The sequence below is a fragment of the Vigna unguiculata genome, chromosome 5 (genome assembly GCF_037176805.1).
Source record: "Vigna unguiculata cultivar grain cowpea cultivar isolate G323 ecotype 2 chromosome 5, ASM3717680v1, whole genome shotgun sequence".
Taxonomy (NCBI): domain Eukaryota; kingdom Viridiplantae; phylum Streptophyta; class Magnoliopsida; order Fabales; family Fabaceae; genus Vigna; species Vigna unguiculata.
In genome coordinates, this window is record NC_140796.1 from 3,975,663 (window position 1) to 3,992,806 (window position 17,144).

Consider the following 17,144-nt stretch of genomic DNA (forward strand, 5'->3'; position numbering starts at 1 on the left):
TTAAAAAAATATTAATTTTAAAATATTCTTATTAAATAATATTAACGGTTAAAATTCGGTATAACTATCATAATTTATTTATATACATATACATATTGGACATTCATATAAGGGTTAAAAGATTATTTAGTTTGTTTCAATCATCACATGAATAGGAACTTATTACGTTTTCACTTATTTAAATTTTATTCAATAGTGTTACTGGAATAATAAGACTCATCAACATTCGGAAAATAGGATTGACATTCTTCCGTGGGATCCACCATTCATTAAATTGCAAAACATTTATGGTTTATATTATGATCATTGTTTTAAATTTTTTTATTACTTTGTTAACTTTTACATTTTTGTTGTTAACATGAGAAAGAGGTAACACATTTTTTTTAACTGCTCAAACTCTGGTTTAATCCAACCAATTAAGAGTAGGGCTACTAGATATAATTAAATGAATTGAGTTGAAATCTAATCTAAACTCAACTCAACCAAACTAATCACTCTCTTAAATATACTTCACAGTAAAATAAAAAGCTTAAAAAAAAATGAACAATTAATATATTTACAAGTGGTATCATATTTCATATAATTAAGACTAATATAATTGTTTAACATTTTTTAATACATATAAGACATATTTAATATAATCTTAAGATAAATTTTGAACTACTCAAACGATTAACATACAGAAGATTCAACAATTTTTTGTAGAAAAAAATGTCAAAAACTAAACTATAAGGGCATGAATTTTGTTATAACAACTAGGTTTGAGTAATACTAAACGAAAAAAAGTTATCACTAAAACAACAATTATAATTTATATTACTATATCGGTTCTCTTTGTCTGTCTAATATGGAAGGTGACAATTAAATTTTTTCTTTTTCAATATTCAATTGAAATTGAGTTTATATGAGCTAAATTAATTATTAATGATTAATTTAACTTCTAACACTAAATTCAAACAACCATAGAATTTACATGTTTTTTAAATAATTACATTTTATTAATGTAATGTTCAGTTAAGTACAAGTTTGATTCTGTCTAGTATTTTAAAGCAACAACCCTAGAGTGCCAAAGCCAATCTTGTTGTAATTTGAAGTGGATGACATTTATAATTTTTTTTTCAAATATCTTATCAAATCTATTTAATATGTATAGGCTCATCTTTAAATTTGAATTAATAAAATTAATTTAAAAAAAAAGTCACATACTTTGAAGATAATGTTATACTTTTAGAAATTATGTTTGGCTATGTTGTCATGGAGGTGGTGTGCAACTGATGTGACATTTGAAGTACACTGAACTAACTATAGTGTTGAGATTAATGTAACAGTTAAAGTTCTTTGCCACAATGAACTACTTAAGAATCTAATCCACCATAACTACATGGAGAATAATAAAGTTTAGTGAAATTAATAGACATGGCTGTCATAATATTAACATAAGTTAACATATTAGACAATTGCAAGAAAGTACAAGAATAAAACATGCAAGAGAAATTAAGATATAGAAACAGTTTTAAGTATCCTATTACATATTTTAAATCATTACATTATAATTTGAGAAGATCAATAATGATGTCTAAGAATAAGAAATAATATGATATTATTTTATTTATGATGCAAATGGATGAAATTATTTATGAAAGAAGGGATATAAAAGATGGTGATTTTGTGAGTTGTAGTTTCACAGCATTGTTGATCTCCTTCCTTCCCCTCCCATCCTTCGTCCCTCCTCCCTTTTCCCCAATGCTGGAATTCTATTGTATTCTCTCACATTTTCCTCTTATTTAACCTAATCAACCGTCTCTTTTTCTTTATCATTTTCTTCCTTCGACCTCTCATGTAAGACAACCTTTCTCATCCTTTGAATTTCCCTTTGAATTATCTATCTTTCTCTCCGCACCCCATTCAACAAACTTAATTCTTTACTCCCTTTTCTTTGATGGGTTTCATTGAAAATTCTATTGAATGCATCTGATTTCTGTATTCAACAAAGACCAAATACCCTGAGTCCACAGGTTTGAGAAAATAATAACATTTTATTATTCTATTTTTTGTGCTCTTACCTGTATTTGAATTTTGGGTTTTATCCGTTTTTAGGCATCTGGGGTGGGTTGTGTTGTGTTGTGGAGTTTCAGGTCTGTTTGTTATCTTGTTTTTGATGTGTTAACTTTGGTTGAAGACTAGGGTTTTTTGGGGGTGGAGGGGTGATTGTGTCTTGGAGGTTGGTGTTATCTTTTTCAATGGTTTTTGGATTTGTGTGCCTGAAGATGTTGTATTGGTGAATTCTTGCAGTGGTTTGGGGATTTGGGGTTTGAAGTTTGAAGTTTTTTGTGTGATTTTGTTGAGAAATGAATCGTAGAGTGAGGAGGAAGGTGGCAAGGAAAAGTAAAGGGAATGTGGTGCAATCTAGTTCCCCTGAAGTTCAGGAGGAGGTTTTGCATTTGGAACCCCAAGGAGTTGTTGATTGGAACTGCTTGCCTGATGACACAGTAATTCAGCTGTTGTCTTGTCTGAGTTACCGAGATCGAGCTAGCTTGTCGTCAACTTGTAAGACATGGAGGTCTCTTGGTAGCTCCCCGTGTCTGTGGACTTCTCTGGATCTTCGTTCGCACAGGTTTGATGCTGACATGGCTTCATCACTTGCTCCTAGGTGTGTGCATCTACAGAAGCTCAGGTTTCGGGGAGAGGAATCTGCTAATGCAATAATTCATCTTCGAGCTAAGAACTTGCGTGAATTGAGCGGTGACTATTGCAGGAAGATTAGTGATGCAACTCTTTCAGTGATTGTAGCTCGGCACGAGTCACTTGAGAGCCTTCAGCTTGGACCAGATTTTTGTGAGAGAATAAGTAGTGATGCTATAAAAGCAATAGCTCATTGCTGTCCTAACTTGAATAAGCTTAGACTCTCGGGTATCAGGGATGTAAATGCTGATGCTATTAATGCTTTGGCTAAGTATTGTCCAAAGTTGACTGACATTGGGTTCATTGACTGTCTGAATGTTGACGAGGTTGCACTGGGAAATGTGTTATCAGTTCGTTTCCTTTCTGTGGCGGGGACTTCAAGTATGAAGTGGGGTGTGGTTTCCCATCTTTGGCATAAACTTCCTTACTTGATTGGGTTAGATGTTTCAAGAACTGATATTGGACCATCTGCTGTTTTCAGACTGCTTTCCTTAACACAGAATTTGAGGGTTTTGATTGCTCTGAATTGTCCTATCCTTGAAGAAGACACTAGCTTTTCTGCTAGTAAATATAAAAACAAGTTATTAGTTTCCCTTCATACTGATATTTTTAAAGGACTGGCTTCTTTATTTTTTGATAATACAAAGAGAGGAAAAAATGTGTTTTTGGACTGGAGGACCTCAAAGAATAATGATAAGGATCTTAATGAAATTATACCCTGGCTTGAGTGGATGCTATCTCACACACTTTTGCGTTCTGCTGAGAGTCCTCAGCAGGGTCTTGATAATTTCTGGGTTGAACAAGGTGGAGCACTTTTACTTAGTCTAATGCAGAGTTCTCAGGAGGATGTTCAAGAGAGGGCAGCCACAGGACTTGCCACTTTTGTTGTAATTGATGACGAAAATGCTAGCATAGATTGTGGAAGGGCTGAAGCAGTTATGCGAGATGGAGGCATACGCCTCCTACTTGGCCTGGCAAAATCTTGGAGGGAAGGGCTTCAATCCGAGGCGGCTAAGGTACTCTTTCTACCCCTTTTTTTAAATACGGTCTATCTGATAATTTGTAGTCATTTTTTACCTGATCTATTGTGAGAAAAATTAATGTTTACATTTTGTTGAGGTGGTCTTGATATTTTGTGTGTTTAAGATGCATTTTTCACTATAAATCTGAGCTAAGAACAATCTAACATGATCAATGTGGATTTATTTCTCTAAATTTTCAAATTTCTGCAGGCCATTGCAAATTTGTCTGTCAATGCCAATGTGGCCAAAGCTGTTGCAGAAGAAGGTGGGATTCAGATTCTTGCTGGTTTGGCCAGGTCTATGAACAAGCTGGTGGCTGAAGAGGCTGCTGGAGGATTATGGAATCTCTCTGTTGGAGAGGAGCACAAGGTTGGAATTTGGATTTTGTATGTTATTTAGTTTTCATTTGTTGATATTTAATGCTTAAAGTTTAAATTATAAACTTAAAAGCCTTCCATCATAGGGTGCTATTGCTGAAGCTGGTGGAATACAAGCTTTAGTGGATCTTATATTCAAGTGGTCCTCTAGTGGAGATGGAGTTTTAGTAAGTTCTCTGGTTTTATGTTATGAACTTCTTAAGTTACTTTTACTATATTACTTCTTATATCCAGTAATGTTGCTGTTTTATAATATGTATTGCAGTTGGTTGATTAGATAGTCTTAATTTTTCAGGAACGGGCGGCTGGTGCATTGGCTAATTTGGCAGCTGATGACAAGTGTAGTACAGAGGTTGCGCTGGCAGGAGGTGTACATGCTCTGGTGATGCTTGCACGTAAGTGCAAATTTGAGGGTGTGCAAGAGCAGGTAGCACCACCTTTTAGTATTTGGGTACCATCCAATTCAATTACTAAAATCTTTGAAGCTGTTTTTATTTCATTGATAATACCTGCCAATTCAATATTGGAACCCATCGTAGATATTTAAAAAATGCTTTTATGATTGTGTACATGATTGGGAATTCTTAGAATTTGGGCTTAATTTAATTCCATAAAATTAGTTTGTAAGGGGAAGATTATCCAAACTTTATAAACTCTATTTAATTCATATATCTAGTTGATGCAAGGCTAAACACCATCCTTGAACCTGAAATTAAGGCGGGCTAGGAGTGACCATGATTAAGGCGGCTTTCCAACAATAATTGTTATTTACTTTTTGCTCCTGAAAAGGTGTGGGGGTGGGGCTATGAAATTGTGTTGTCGGTGGTATTATTTGATTTTTTTACCTACAAGTCCTTAGTTTGGAAGTTGGAAGGCTTAGCAATGGCTAAATCCTTTTGACATTGATGGTGCCATCACACTACAAGGTTGTTTACTTGAATCTAGAATTTCAGTCTGATTCTAGGTTCCTTGAATTTCTGGACTTATATTCTCTATCTTTTCTCAGTGTTAACTTTTGGTGCCATGGCAGTCATGGCAGATTTTTTACCTACTGCCATAGGCAATTTGTGAAGGGAGGCTCACAATGGCAGCGCCATAGGCTACAATGGTATGTTTGTATGGCAGAATTTTTGCCTTCTGCCATCTTCCATTAATAACAAGATTGCCAAAAATCTAGAGTTTATGCAAACTAGTGAAAGGTTTGTAAGTTTGATCCATAGACTTGAATCGTGAACTCTTACCAATTTACTTCATATAAAAAATTATTAAAATAACTGTAATAACTTTGAACTTTTTACTTCCATAATGCAAAATATTTAACCTCAACGATAAAGTAACAAGTCAAGTAGTTAATTGCTATTAAATAAGTTCAAACAACACTAAATAGAATATAAGTTCATACAAAACAGGTTCCTTATATGATAACATTTAATAGCTAAACGAAGAGAAATATCTGCAAATTGTATAGAGAGAATGGAGCTTCAAGAAATTTGCAAACCACAAGACTGTAGGGAGAAGATAGCTGCCACTTGCTTGAACCTTCTGTGCAAAGAACAAATAGCGAATAGAGAAGGGATGCAGTGTGAGTCAAGATGGGCATTGTCATCAGCAGCGAGATGGGCAGCATGACGAGAAGAGTAGCTCTGTCACCAACAGCAAAGAGAAACAACAAATTGAGGAATTGTGGAGAACCCTAATCGTGGGTCTTCCCTTTTCTTCCATTTTTGCATGCCAAAATGACACAAAGGAGAATCATTTACAGTTAAAAAACGGCAGTTGAACTCTCTAAGTTGGGGGTTTGGCTGTGTTCACCTGAGTTTATGATCCCACCGAGCCCACTCTAAAAAACAAACCTACAAATGAGTTAACATGAAACGGGTTGTGGATTTGTGAACTTGTACATTTTTATGAGTTAAAACTCGAGTTTGATAACCATGATTGAGAACAATGGTGCATCTTTCCTATTCTGGATAAGTACCCTTATAAGTGGAACAAGAATCATGGATCTATTTCCATATGTAGTTTTCTGCTAAAAGTTATACCTCACAGAGGTATGTAATTTATTTGTATATATCGAGAGAAAAAGAATAGTTCGATGTCATTTCTGGTTTTGATGGTGTTGTAGTCTACAATGTCTTATTTTTGTCAATGGTTGTTTACTAGTGCCACATGGTTGCAAATGCTTTATATAATTTCGTATGAATTCTTCATGTTTACATTAAATACAGATGCATGAACATTGTTTAACTTATATAGTGATTCTTCAGAATGTGTTATATGTTTTTTCAAATCTTTTACTTTCCATGGAGGGATGCAAGTGCACTGGTGTGGGGTTATTAAAATAACTACTGTTAAATATCAGGCTGCTCGTGCATTGGCTAACTTAGCTGCTCATGGAGATAGTAACAGTAACAATGCTGCCGTTGGACAAGAAGCAGGTGCTCTTGAGGCTCTTGTTCAACTTACTCGTTCTCCCCACGAGGGTGTCAGGTAATGTTTAACTGCTCTTTGCATGTGTGTAATATTGTACCTGTGTATTGCTTTTAGGTATGTTTTTGATAAAAAAAAATAGGGATTAGGTGGAAGAGGGGAAATATAGATGGAGGGAACCCAAGTGAATATATTTGTATGAGATAAGACTATGAATAATTGTGAAACAAAACACTGACTTAACACGTCTATTTTAATAAATTATTTATATCAACGCAACTGCTAAAGTTTACTACAAATAAACTCACTACGTTGTGACATAGGGGGGCCATGGCCCCCCCAAATTTTTTTATATTTATATTATTTATTATATAATTTTAAATATATTTTTTAAAAATTTAATATTTTTAATATATTTTATATATTTAATATTCTAAAAAAAATTATATATCAATACATAAAAAAAGTTTTTTTTATTGTCCATATTTATTTTTCAATTTGACCTTTTAAATATTTTTTAAATAAAAATAATTGTTTTCTTAATATTATTTTTTAAGTGATCATTTATTTAATTTAACCATCTTTTTATTTAATTATTTTTTAAAATTTAATCACTACAAATGAAAATTAATTATAATAAAATTATAAAAATTACTTTTATTTAATTTTATAATTATAATTATAACGATAACAATAATTATAATTTTATTATTTTTTATTACCATACAAAAATAAATACAATGTTTTTACTACTTTATAGAAAAAATTTGGGATTACTTTTTTGGTTTTTATTTTAATTCAAAAATATCAAGTTAGTCTTCTAATTCTTTTTAGTTCTAGTTTGGTTCCGAATTTTGAAAGAATGAAGCAATTTGGTCTTTTTTTGTTAAATTTCTTGGATTGGATCAATGTTTTTCCATAAAAATTGTAGTTGTGAATAATAATTTTTTTTTGTTAATGTAATTGACATAATACCAGTGTCAATTTTGATGAAAAATTCTTGCTTCGCTTCAAGAAATTTAATAAAAAGGATTAAATTGCATCAATTTTTAAAAGATCGAGGTCAATTTGAGACTAAAAAAACTAGAGAACCAATATGACATTTTTGGACGAAAAAATGGACCAAAAGAGTATTTCAATCAAAATTTTGGCACTCCAAAATATTGGCTGAAGATCTGCCAACCAATACTAATCTTAGAAGCTGTAACTACGGACTTCACAAACAATGATCTGAACTGCAATATGATAAAAGAAAATGGCCATTGCTTGTAGAAATTGGTTTCATAAACCATTTATACAACAGTTTAAGCTTGTGGGATAATTGATTTACAATTGATGTCTTTTCTCTTTAGCCTGTGATCTTGTACCTTGAAAAATATTATTGCAGTAACTTTGCTTTGACCCTGATATTTATACAGGCAAGAGGCTGCTGGTGCACTTTGGAATTTGTCATTTGATGATAGAAATCGAGAAGCCATTGCCGCATCTGGTGGAGTTCAGGCCTTGGTAAGTTCTTACCAGGTTAAGCTATTACTTTTAAATAGAAAAAGTTGTAGCATTAAATAGAAATAGAAAGATACAAGGGATGATAAGAAACATTCCCGAAGAAAATGCAAATCGGTGACAGAAAATAAGGGAGAAACCTGCACTTTAAAACCACTGTTAAATTTAGAGAGGGGGAGGCAGAGGAATATATAGGGTGAGAGAGACTGGGAGATAGAATGGAATTGGTTGACTGAAAAGTTTAGTGTGTTTATGTTTTGACATTATGGTTTCTATAGGTTGCTCTTGCCCAAGCTTGTGCTAATGCCTCCCCTGGACTTCAAGAGAGGGCTGCTGGAGCTCTGTGGGGATTGTCAGTCTCGGAAGCTAATAGGTACTTCTAAGAGTTCTGTTTGTGTTTGATCTCCCTGAATCTTGATTCTTAAGACTTGTTTGGAATTCGTCATATATGAGAGATAGTGTCGGGGTACAAACTTTTGTCTACTTAAAAATCATATTTTTCTTTTTAATAACTTTTTTTTTTCCGATTTTTCGTCCCCATTGCCATTAGTTGTGTCTTTCTTCTCTTTCTTTCCTTTTATTTTTGTTGGTTCTTAACCCTCTCTAATTACAATTAGTTTTGTGCTGATCTTTCTTATACTTGGCCTTTGAAATAAAGTCTTCTGATTTTGGGTCCCCCTTTTTTTTTTCTTCTTATTTTTCCTTTATAATCATTGTTAAATATTAAGATATTAATAATACAATAAATACTAGGTAAATATCTAAACAATTGTATTTTAGTGAGCTCGTTTTATGTATTGGTTACTTAAGTTGTTTTTTTTCTTTTCTAAATTTTAAATTGGACTATTTTTAGTAGAGGATCCTACAGTCTCAAGATTTAAAAATTTTCATTTCTTGATCTTAGGTAGGATCTCAGATTTTGACAATCTTTGATTTTGACAATTGTCACACTTAGGAACAATAGATTTGTGGCACTAGACAAAGTTAACGATGAGATATTGATTGGAGAGAATAGAATAGAAAAAGAAAGAGAAGAAAGATGAGTTTCGAGAGTCTTGTGTAGTGAAACGAAAAACCTCAATTCATGAATGACGCGAATGACGGAAGGGATGATTTCTCTTGTTGTATATTTAGTGATTTGTACAATTACTTATATGCACAAAATCTAAATCCATCCATGAAGTTTATGGATTATGATCAAGCTATCTTATAGGAAACTGAATATTATGATCAAATTGCAAGAAACTAAATTAAAATAAGGAAACGAGAAACTTAATTAATCATGCGATTTAAGCCACAATTTGTGAGATGTGTTGCAAAACCAAGGTCTTTATCAATTCCCCTGAGGTTTTAAAATTAGTTCATTATATATGCTCCAACTTCATGTAGTATTGGATATGTAATTTGCATGTGTATTCATCACATCAGACTCTGTGGTGTAAATGTACCCTCTTAGCTGCATCCTAGATAGTTTCCAACCTACTTTGTTAAAAGCAAACAACGAATTAGAGGACCTGTTCTGGTTTTTCACTAATAAAATAAATGATTTTAGTTCAATGTGCCCTTTCTATGTTTTTAATCCTTGTAATGCAAGATTTTTAACTTTCTGTTTCTTTTCTTTGACTAATATATGGTTTTGAGCTTGGTTAAAAAAGTTGTCATTATAAAATTTCATTATCTTTCTGTATCAGATTATGCCTGTATTCATTAATGTTGGTTTTTGTTTGCGTAGTGTTGCCATTGGACGAGAAGGAGGTGTTGCACCTCTGATTGCACTTGCACGGTCTGAAGCAGAGGTAATTTATTCCCTTTATGTTTGATGTTTACGCCTATGTTTATAAATCAATGCTAGACGAGTAAATAGCAATTCCAAAAAAGTATTCCATTTTGGTGGATCAACTCGTTCCTAGTTGGTGGTGTTATTATTTTAGTCTTTTAATTAAGTTGCTTTACAGTAGCTGTTTGCAATTATATTGGTCGGGTTCCGTAAGCCTTTTTCTCTTTTGGGTTTAGTTTTTCGTATAAATTCATACTGCATATGTTATGTAGGTTAAGTAGGTGGTTAAACAGAACAACTATTATTTGTTGCTAGCTACTAGGATGCTTTGTTTTTTAATAGTGACTTTTCTAGGTTATGATATGATAATTTTTTTACTTTAGTTATTGTTGCCGTGAGCTAACAATCCCAAAGGACTTAAGCTATCAAGTGAAGACACATGAATATCACATTCCCTCTCAAGCAAGAGTTGTTAGGGCATGAAGTGCGTATAATTCACAGGCCTATCATGTGTTGAATTGAACATTTTACTAAAGGAATATCTGGTCTTCTTGTTTTCAAGCTTTCATTATTTGTATCTTAGCCTCTTGTGGGAGATACTTTGTCTTGTATACTATGTGAATTTTGGCTCCTTCATACTTTGCCCACAAGTATTTACATGCCTTTTTGTCTCTATTTTTTTTACATCTTTATCTATATTTATATATGTAAAATTCTGATTAAATTCAAAATCACCTTCCACTTTCAGGATGTTCATGAAACTGCTGCAGGGGCACTATGGAATCTTGCTTTCAATGCTAGTAATGCTCTACGAATAGTAGAGGAAGGTGGAGTATCTGCACTTGTTGATCTCTGTTCTTCATCGGTATCAAAAATGGCACGCTTCATGGCTGCATTGGCATTGGCTTACATGTTTGACGGGAGGTAATTAATTTGATTAAAATCGGCTATGTCCCTGTTACTCTTTCTTTTTGTTTCTTAGAATGCTTGTTTTTTATATTTGGTTAATGTCCCATATTGAAGTTTGTTCATTCGTATTATTTGAAGACATGGTGGATCTTTGGTTTATTTTGTTTCTGTTATAATTTGATCTGTTCTGTATTTATAGTGTGAATATATGAAAAAAATGAAAATGACTTTACTGTAAAATAATTGCTTAACCAATGAAACTTGGTATGAGAGATCATTTTATGCGTAACATTTGAGCATCATGACATGTTTTGCAGAATGGATGAATATGCTCTCGTAGGCACTCCATCTGAAAGTACTTCTAAGAGTGTGAGCTTGGATGGAGCCAGAAGGATGGCTTTGAAACACATTGAAGCTTTTGTTCTTATGTTCTCTGATCCACAAGCATTTGCAGCTGCTGCTGCATCATCTGCCCCTGCTGCATTAACACAGGTTACTGAAGGTGCACGTATTCCAGAAGCAGGACATCTAAGATGCAGGTTTCCTTTCCTCCTTATACCTTGTAAAAGTTGCTCTTTTTCAGTATTGTTGTACCTTACTACCACATGTATGGTCTTGTTTTCTGATGATAGAAAGTCATTGTCAGTTGCTTGCTTCTCCTGTATTCTTTGTTTTGGCATCAAAATTTGATGTTGCAATAGTGCATGTAATTTTAATTTTTTAACACTTTTCTTTTCAGCTATATATATTTAGTATGAGCATATATAGGTAATTTGACCAATTTTTCTTTTCTTGTTTCTCAGTGGTGCTGAAATTGGAAGATTCATAGCTATGCTACGAAATTCATCATCTATACTCAAGGCTTGTGCAGCATTTGCACTTCTCCAGGTAACTACAGCAAAGTAGCAGCATAGGCTTTTTTTTTTTTTTTTTATCCAATTCCAGTTTGAACTCTGACGTTGTTATGTGTTGATCTTTCAATTACAGTTTACAATTCCTGGCGGACGACATGCCATGCACCACGCTAACCTGATGCAGAACTTGGGAGCATCCCGAGTTCTGCGTGGTGCGGCTGCAGCAGCAACCGCACCACTTGAAGCAAAAATCTTTGCTCGAATTGTTCTTCGGAATCTTGAGCATCACCAGATAGAGCATACAGTGTAGATCAGTTCATTTGTTGTTTACAGTCCTCTTTCTCAAATCATTTTGGACTGCACAGTGTCATAAGAACACTTCAAGGTGAGCGTGATGCATGTGATGTGAAGCAAGTTATACATTAACTGGTTCTCATTTTTCATCATCTTTGGAACTGCTTAGAAACAAAAACAGTTCTTGTTTTCAGATGTATTTCTTCCCTTGTATCAATCTTTTCATATCAAGGCTGCAACAGATAGGCACACTGACATAAATTTCACTGCCTTGATGGTTTTTTTTTTTTTTTTGTATTATTCTTAAGCATTCTGTATAATTAAACTTTTAGAGCTATTTTAGAGAGACTTGTTAGAGTTTCGATTCGCTTCAGTTACCACCTTGAAATATATAGAATCTCAGTTAAATACATTTATGATATCATTTCCTCCTTCATTTGCAACATATTATGTTAGTCTATAGAGTTGTTAAATAAGAAGTTTTAGAGTAGGTCTTTCACTTGCACCTTAGAGAGACCAATGTTTACTTTTGTTTTTTTAGAAATGAATTTTCTATTTTGACTCATGAAAATATTGTATTTGGTTTTTATTTTCTTAAAAGCATATATTTTTCATATATAAAAGACAGGAACAGAGTTAGTTTGTGGAAAATGTTTCTTATCAAAAGTGGGATGATCATCATTTCCTAAAATGTTTACATAGAATGATTAAAATTAGATTATGAATGTGTTTGGGAAAAATAGCAGAAGTAATAAACTACTTTATCCGATTAAGATTATTTGATAAGTTGAAAAAAATGAAAAGTGATTTATAGATGTAAGTTTTGCTATATAATAAAAGTTATATTTTCAATATAAAGACATATTATGTAATTGTAATTGAGTGCTTTTAGAAAAGTAGTTAAATTTATTTTTAAAAGTTGTATCTGTCTAATTTGTTTTGGACAAATCATTCTAATAAATATTAATTTAATTTAATTTTAAATTTTTTATTACTTAACATTAACTATTATTTTATAAGTAATTTTCATATAATATTGTGTAACTAAACACTAATGATAAAAAAAGAGAAAAAAATTAAGGTTAATAAAAAAATATCAAAACATTATAGGCAATAAAAAAAACTAAATAAGCAACTCAATTTTTAAAATCAATCACTTTAATATATTAGTAAAATTAACTTATAAGTTAGTCCAACAAACTATTATTTAAGTTATTAGTAAAAACACATTCTATTATAGTCTGAAATATATTTCTAAAATTATTTTTAATAAATAAAATTAATGCAATTATTATTGTGTAACATTTTTAACTACTGTTTTTACAGTTGTCTCTCTAAGCTAAAAAAATACATACATATATATATATATATATATATATATATATATATATATATATATATATATATATATATATATATATATATATATATATATATATATATAGAATAGAGAGAGATGCTTATTAAAAGTACATTTGCCATTGTAGTTTTTCTAATGCATAATGGTATCATATTATGTACTATATCATAAACTTCCTTTCTCATGTTATATTTTGAAAAGGTAATATCACAAGCTTCTTTGATGAAGCTATGCTCACAATATTTAAAGGGATCAATTTGTAGGAAATTAAAAACAATTTTTATTTATTAATTTCAAAGCATGCAAGATTACCGAAAATATTCTTTAATCTAATATATATGTGTTAGAATTGAGCCAATGTTTGATTTCTTTTTGCTGGTTATCTCTTTCTCATGAAATTTCTCGACTCTCAGAAAGAAAAATGAATGGACTTGTACTACAACAAATGTAATACCACTGACCCAGATGATTACAGTTATTTCACAGAAATGATAAAAGAGTTTCATATTCCCATATACATTCTTAACAATATAATGATATCACTAAAGCATTTAATTATATCAAATGAGAGAGAAAAAATTGCTTCTGATCACTTTTGTAGCAGAAGTTTTGTAGCCTAGACAAAAAAAAAACAACCTTAACATGAATCTTCATAGCTTTGTCTTTTCATTTTATTGATGATAACCCTTTGTGTTTGCATCTTCAGCAATTACTGAACCATAAAAAACAAACCATATCAAATGAAAGAGATGATAAATAAGAATCCCCTATCTGATCTCTGTGAAATCTAACCTTTGGTCATTATATTTTGATATTTGTAACACACTTGAGCAGCATTTCAACCACTTCTGATGAGACCTCTGAACTTGTTTTCTTTAAATGTTTAATCTTGTCCTCTGTCTCCTCCTCAAGCCTTTTTACATTAGATCCAGAAGTCCCTGTGGTCTAAGCAAACTCACCCAACACCAAAACATCGTTAATCGAATCAAAACATCGTATCTTTCAATTTTGACCTATAATACCTTAAACTTCAGTTTTTACCTCTGAAATTGAATTTTGATACTCATCTTCCATGTGAGATCTGTATTGTGCAGCCTCTTTCTCAGCCTCATCCTTTGCCTGCTTCAACCTTTGGGTCCTCACTGAACAATGGAACACAACGTTCATCCATTTATTCATATTAAATGCTGACAAGAAACATTTTTCTTTTTTCTTTTTTCAAAACGTTGATAACAACATTGTATGAAAGAGTTTGAGGTCTTACAATTTCTTGCATTGGAAACAATGTGTTGTGCTTCTTGTTCAGCAGATAGCAGCATCTGAATGCCTCCTTGTCCTTTAAAGGGATCCATGATAGCTGTGTATCAACAAAAATTATGAATAACAGAACCTCTTATAACTGTGAACATAAAAAACTATTGCATATAAAATGAGAAAAGTGTTGGAAGAAACAGTGCCTCAATTTCTTTCTTACCTGAACAAAGGAAACTGTTCCAAAACCTTGGTGTGTGAGGAAGAACTGTGATGTGATTTGATTGAGAGATTATTATTGTTCTCATAACTCTCCGAAAGCAATGGGAGTAGTTTTTCGATGTACCAAGTCATGCTGCGCAGTTTCAGTTGTTCAACTAAAAAACTGTTTGTATTAAGGAAACAAATATTAAATTAATTTTTAATTGTTAAATTTGGAAAAATACTCAAATATGACTCGTTTATTAATTTTTGGGGACATAATCTCCTCAATCTTTTATATATATATATATATATATATATATATATATATATTTTTTTTTTTTTCTTATTTAAGTTTTTCTGAATGAATAAAGTAATACTTTATAATATTAACATTATCACTCTAAGTAAGACTCATACTTATCTTAGTTAAAGTGAGCCACACTGATAATAGAGAGAAGTAATAAGATTAACAAAGATGTACATTATTAAAAAAAAAGTTTAAATATAACTTTGGCCAAATGTAGTGTCCAAATTTTTTAAATTTGTGAATTTAATGATTTTAATTAAATTTTATTAAATTTATTTGAAGTTTTAAAGGCATTTCATGACAATATTTGAGTTATTTACATCGTTTTACATCCAATATTCGTTGAAAAATTAAAACATCAAATAAATTTAACAAAATTTGGTAAAAAAAACTAAATTTATGTATTCCTAAAAATGAAAATTAAGTTGATTCAAAAATTTAAAGAGACATTAATTCTAATTTTAAATTAAAATTAAGAGAATAAAAATATATTTAACTCATGAAAAACTACAATTTTAAAATAGTTATGGTAAAAATCATATTTGAGAGAGTCACTCTCTTGCATTTACAATTTAATATTATTATATTTGTTTATTGTATACCATATATTTGTAATTATGTGAATTATTGTATTTTGTCTATGTATGGCTTATAATTGATATGTTATAATGGTCTTAGAATAACTCTTTTATATAGTAGCTTACCCTTGCAGTGTGTGGTCTTGTGTTGTTTTCTTCTCTTACGATGATCATAATTTTTGTGGGAGTAGATGAAGATGTAGATTTAGAGACACATATGAAGGATAAAAAGTCTGTATATGTTCGGTATATGGGATATATTTGTAAGTTTAATGTTGTTGTATAAATGATATATTTTTATAGTGTTAGTCTGAACTCTTAAAAGCACTATATTAATATTTTTTTATTCTGTTAATCTTTCTTTGAATGTTATTATAAAATTGTCTTATTTTATTAGTTTTATACTACTAAATGGGATGCTATATATTTGAACATAATTATTGATGTGAAAAATTATTATTATTATTTATTTTAGAAATCCGTAAAAATTATTTATTTATTATGTTTATTTTTTTAAAAATAACATTAGCACATAAAATATCTTCCAAAAATGTTAAAAATTGTGTCTATTTAAGTTATATGTGTACATAAATATACTTACAAAATTATGTTTGGAAAAGTTATAAATCATATTATTTGTTTAATATAATAAACATATTATTTTTAATGGAGTTTGATGTTTACTTTTATATACAATAGTATATAAACTTTTATATATATATATATATATATATATATATATATATATATATATATATATATATATGGCAAAAATAATCGTGTTTGTAGGAATTCGTAGCAGATAATTATTTTTCATGAATAACGGGTATTTTAATACCCGTTTATAAATGGATCAGGTGCGATTATCATATTATCCATACCTAGAAATATTTTTTAAAAAAATTATGTTTTACTAAGTTAAATTTAATTAAAATGCAATTTTTATTTATATTTTATTAAATTTTATTTTATTTTATTAAAATTTATTTTATATTTTACTTTATATTTTTTTGTAAATTTATTTAATTTTTAAAAAAAATTTATGAAATATCTTTTTTTATAGCTTGCTTGTTATATAAGCATGAGACTAGTTGTAGACTCAACATTAAATAATATTATTTGGTAAAAAAATAATATTTTCATGCAGTCCATAAAGTAGGAGTTATTCTCCTTTTCTCTCTATACTGCTGCCATTTCCATTTATCAAATTTAAAGGAAAGAATATTAGATACGAATAAGTTATGAGAAGGAAAAATATATATATAAGAGGTGTTTGATGAGAAGTAACTTAGAGAATTTTCTGATTTTTCATATTTTATATTGATCTATTAGAAATTTGTTTAATATATAGAGTACCATATCCCATGATATAAAGGAAAAAGTAAAATCTAAGATATTATCATAATACATAATATTTGATAATAATAATAATAATAAAGGAGAATAATATTTTCCAATCAATGCAGTCCCGTGTTGTTCAGCAAATTTTAAAAACTCTTCAACGTCATTCTCATAGACATCACTGATTTGAATTGCATTCATCGACATGAGAAGTTGATTTAAATAAATATTATTGATGTGATAAAGACTTAACTG

At 30.6% G+C, this 17,144-nt stretch overlaps 2 protein-coding genes across 5 annotated transcripts; one reads left to right on the top strand and one right to left on the bottom strand.

Annotated features, from left to right (window-relative positions):
• The first annotated feature begins 1,680 nt into the window (after positions 1-1,680).
• Positions 1,681-12,284, top strand: LOC114184892 (protein ARABIDILLO 1-like). 4 transcript variants are annotated; one of them, XM_085673781.1, is made up of 13 exons: positions 1,681-2,015; positions 2,098-3,698; positions 3,915-4,073; positions 4,168-4,248; positions 4,377-4,532; positions 6,444-6,571; positions 7,930-8,017; positions 8,293-8,387; positions 9,747-9,810; positions 10,540-10,715; positions 11,018-11,239; positions 11,504-11,588; positions 11,688-12,284. In XM_085673781.1, exons 2-13 carry the CDS (start codon positions 2,349-2,351, stop codon positions 11,862-11,864), a joined length of 2,781 nt encoding a protein of 926 aa, XP_085529907.1. In that variant the 5' UTR covers positions 1,681-2,015; positions 2,098-2,348; the 3' UTR covers positions 11,865-12,284. The 4 variants fall into 4 exon arrangements, with proteins under 4 accessions (XP_085529907.1, XP_085529906.1, XP_085529909.1 ...); XM_085673780.1 differs by having other exon boundaries at positions 2,293-3,698; XM_085673782.1 differs by having other exon boundaries at positions 1,682-1,839; positions 2,293-3,698.
• A 1,350-nt stretch (positions 12,285-13,634) lies between these two features.
• Positions 13,635-14,816, bottom strand: LOC114183035 (V-type proton ATPase subunit G 1-like). Its single transcript, XM_028069869.2, has 5 exons — positions 14,683-14,816; positions 14,473-14,565; positions 14,250-14,350; positions 14,001-14,153; positions 13,635-13,920 (listed from the first exon to the last, which is right to left on the bottom strand). Exons 1-4 carry the CDS (start codon positions 14,765-14,767, stop codon positions 14,010-14,012), a joined length of 423 nt encoding a protein of 140 aa, XP_027925670.2. The 5' UTR covers positions 14,768-14,816; the 3' UTR covers positions 13,635-13,920; positions 14,001-14,009.
• Positions 14,817-17,144: the final 2,328 nt, after the last annotated feature.